Below are 3,906 nucleotides of genomic sequence, written 5' to 3' on the forward strand. Positions count from 1 at the left end.
CTGGGCGCGGGGGCTGCTGGGAGAATCTCTGGCGGCCCCGCCCCTGCGCCCCCTCCCTGCCTCGGACGCGCTCCCCACTACCTCCCAGCGTTAGGAACAGCAAGCACTGACACACGAGCCCGACCCCCGCTCGCCCCCTCCTCCCGCCTCCAGGCTCCACCGCCGGTGCGAGCCCCCTGGGTCTTGGATGCTAGGCCACCGCTAGATGGCCAAGTCACTGGCCCTGGCCCGGCCGCCGCTGGATTTACTGGCCTTGCTGGACCGGCCGGGGTCTGCGGGGAGCTCGGGGGACGCGTGAAGCTCCACGGCAGTCACCGCCCCCTCCCCGTCGCCGTCGCCCGAGCTCCCCGCCCCGCCCTCCGGAGGGGGCTGCTGGGGGCCGGCCGGGGGCTTCGGGGCTGCAGGCGCGGACAACGGCGGGGAGGCCTTCCCGGCCGAAGTCTGCTGCTCGGCCTCCCGGTCGGCCCAGTTCGGCGCCGTCGCGAGCAGGTGCTGGTGGCCGCTGGGGAAGCCAGCCGGGTGGCCCTTGCCGGGGGTCCCGGGCAGGGCCGCCGGCGGAGGGGGCTCGGGGTAGCCTGGGGCCGACGCCTGCCCCAGGGAAGAGGCCGAGGGCGCGTAGTAGGGCGGGAACCCGATGGTGAGGGCGGGTGGGTTGGAGTGGGAGGGCGGCAGGAGGGGGCTCCCACACCCAGGCTTTGCGGCCCTCACGCTGGAGCCGGGAGTGTCCGGGGGGTAAGGGTCGGTCATCCCCTGTTTCAGCTTCTTCCAGCCCAGGTGGTAGATCTCCAGCATGTTGAGCAAGAGGGACACGCAGGCCACGGCCAGCATGAAGAGGATGAAGATGGTCTTCTCCGTGGGCCGCGAGATGAAGCAGTCCACCGTGTTAGGGCAGGGCCACCGGTCACAGCGGTACAGCGGCTTCAGCTGGAAGCCGTACAGGAAGTACTGCCCGGCGATGAAGCCCACCTCGAACAGCGTCTTGAAGATGATGTTGAAGACGTAGGTGCGGAGCAGGGCGCCGGCCAGGCGGACCTTGCCCCGGTCGTCGCGCACCGGGGGCCTGTCCTGCCCGAGGGGCGGGCCGTCGGTCTGCAGCCGCTCTTCCTCCCTCTCCTTCCTCTTCTGCTCCATGCGCACCAGGTGCAGCACGTGGCCCAGGTAGATGAGGGTGGGCGTGGACACGAAAATGATCTGCAGCACCCAGAAGCGCACGTGCGAGATGGGGAAGGCGCGGTCGTAGCACACGTTCTCGCAGCCCGGCTGCTGCGTGTTGCACGTGAAGTCCGACTGCTCGTCCCCCCAGACCTCCTCGGCCGCGGCCCCCAGCACCAGGATCCTGAAGATGAACAGCACCGTCAGCCAGACCTTGCCGATGACGGTGGAGTGCTCCTGGGCGTTCTCTAGGAGTCTCCCCAGGAAGCTCCAGTCGCCCATCGCTTCGGATTGCTAACCTGCAAAGGAACAGGCTCGTTACTAGGCAGGCTCGCCAGGTGAGCTGAGGGTGCGGCCCCCGGGCAGCCCTGGGCCCCGACGGGCGTCGGAATTCGCTGCCATGGGGAGCTATGCTCCCACTGACCAGCGGGAACTCTCCACGGGAAGGTGTGTGCGTGCACGTGCACGCACAGGTGTGTGTATGTATATGTGTGTAGGTATAGGTGTGAGCAGGCACCTGCATGCGTATCTCCCGGCTGTCCACCGAGCAGGGTTTGGTAGCTGTCCACAGCACGTGTGGCCCTGAGCGGCGGCAGTTACACGGCACAAGTGCCAGCGTGAGGGAGACGACCGCAGGCTGCTCACGCTCTCACTTCAGAGCCGAGGACGCTAGGAAAGGTGCCCGAGGGGAGGGACCTCTCCCCAGCCTCCCGACTCCCGTCCTGGTCTCGTCCAGCGGCTCTCGGGGGCCATGATGCTCTGCACCCAGCTGGGTGGGTTCCTAAGCGGACCTTTCTGTTCAGGTGAAATCAGAGGGATTTTCCCAAACGGCCGCGGTTCCCAGGCCACTGCTGTGACTCCTGCCATGTCCACCTACTGCCTCCCCTCCCCCCCCTCCTCACCAGGCAAATGTTCCACAAACGGTCAGCTCGCTGCAGGCCCAGCCATGCCGCCTCCCCCTGCAAGACGGGACCCGGGCGCACGCGGCCAACTGCCCCACGGGAGGCGGTGGGGGAACCCAGGGGCCTCCGTGCCCTGATGCAGGGCACTGCCAGCCTCACGTGTACACACACAGACACACACACAGATACACACACATGCACAGACACACGCATGCACACACACGCACACAGACACACACACACAGATGCATGCACACACAAGACACACATACACACACTCATGCACACACACACAGACACACAGAGACACATACACAGATACACACGCATGCACACAGACACACGCATGCACACACACACATGCACACACGCACAGATACACACACAGACACAGACACACACACAGATGCATGCACACACAGACACAGACACACACACTCATGCACACACGCATGCACACACACAGACACACACACGCATGCACACACACATATATACACACTCATGGCCCTCCAGTGGAACCAAAGACAACTCTTCTCACATTGAATTTTAAAATGTTTAAAAATATTGATGTTTATGAGTTGGTTCTGAGGCAAAATACAAAACTTTACTGTGACCTAAAGAAACAGACAAAAGTTAGCTCTCTTTAGACCAAATTTCCAACTCTGTTTTGGTTGTTTGAGATCTTTCAAGACATCTTACTCTTCTCAGATCCCACCGGCCCCCCTGCCCCTGACTGTGACTGGCACCTGTTCTATTTTGCTTGTTCTCAGAGGGTAAAATGTTTAAATTTAGAGACAACTTACTGAACGTGAAGGAAGTCAGGTGTCAGGCACTTTCTGGGTTAAACCTGACTCTCACGCAGACACTGCAGCCGCCCATCTGGGCCTGGACGGCACCGCCTCACCCCGGCCCCCCTCCCCCTGCCGCCCCCCTGCCCCTGCTGCCCGCCAGCCCATCCGGGCAGGACGAGGCCGCTGTGCCCCCAGCGCTTCATTCGAGTTTCCGCACCTGCTGTTTCTTCACCTTAAAGCTCGGCCGGAGGGCGGGGCCCGGCCTGCTGACGTCCACACTTAGGCCACCGTGGGGCCGCGCTGGCCCTTCGTCCTCGTCAGGCTGCGCCCGCGGGTCTGCCACCCTCCCCAACCGCCGCCCGGCCTCAGAGGGCCCCCGGCGGCGTGGCCTCAGGCCTCCACAGAAAACCTCCCGGACGGTCCTGACCACCCGTGGCCTTGCCCTTTGGTTCCAGTTCTGAGGCCACGGCCCTTTGTCTGACACCTGCAGGTAGAGGGGTCGGGCACAGGGCACTCAGGGCCTCACCAGCCGAGCACTGTGGGCCATTCGGTCCTTCTCCTGCCTCGTCGGGATGAGCGGGCGCAGGTCATCCTTGCTGGGGAGCCGTCGGAGGGATGTGCCAGGCCGAGGGCAGCAGGTCCGCACAGCCGGCGCCCAGAGGGAGGGGACCCGGAGACTGGAGAGTGTTGCTGGCATCTCCCTGCGGGGCCAGGGAGGCGAAATGTCCTGCAGAGTGTGTGTGTGTGTGTGTGTGTGTGTGTGTGCGCGCGCGCGCGCGGGAAGGGGGCAGCACCCGCGGCATCTGCCCTTTTATTAGGAAACCAGACACAGGAAGGAACCGTCCCACCCCAAACGCCCTCTGCTGAGAGACGCGGGCTATGGAGGGGCTTGTTCAGTCAGTCAGAGGGAGGAGGCGCGGTGGCCCAGCCTCTCCAGAGCCCTTGGGTCCAGGGGCCGCAAAACACTTCCAAACAATGTGCCTTAAAGCTGCACCACGACCCCCAAGTGCAGCCTACAGAAGGGGGTTACCACCTGCAAACCCAGCGGGCATCTGGCA

At 64.0% G+C, this 3,906-nt stretch overlaps 1 protein-coding gene across 1 annotated transcript; it reads right to left on the reverse strand.

Moving 5' to 3' along the window:
* Window positions 1–201: 201 nt before the first annotated feature.
* On the reverse strand, window positions 202–1,434 carry GJA3 (gap junction protein alpha 3). The gene has a single exon (XM_060080056.1). The coding sequence runs from the start codon at window positions 1,432–1,434 to the stop codon at window positions 202–204; it is 1,233 nt and encodes a 410-aa protein (XP_059936039.1).
* Window positions 1,435–3,906: the final 2,472 nt, after the last annotated feature.

This window comes from Mesoplodon densirostris, chromosome 17 (genome assembly GCF_025265405.1).
Source record: "Mesoplodon densirostris isolate mMesDen1 chromosome 17, mMesDen1 primary haplotype, whole genome shotgun sequence".
Classification (NCBI taxonomy): domain Eukaryota; kingdom Metazoa; phylum Chordata; class Mammalia; order Artiodactyla; family Ziphiidae; genus Mesoplodon; species Mesoplodon densirostris.

Excerpts from the sequence above, each read along its gene's own strand:
- GJA3 (XM_060080056.1), bottom strand. The coding sequence starts at position 1,434 with ATGGGCGACTGGAGCTTCCTGGGGAGACTCCTAGAGAACGCCCAGGAG.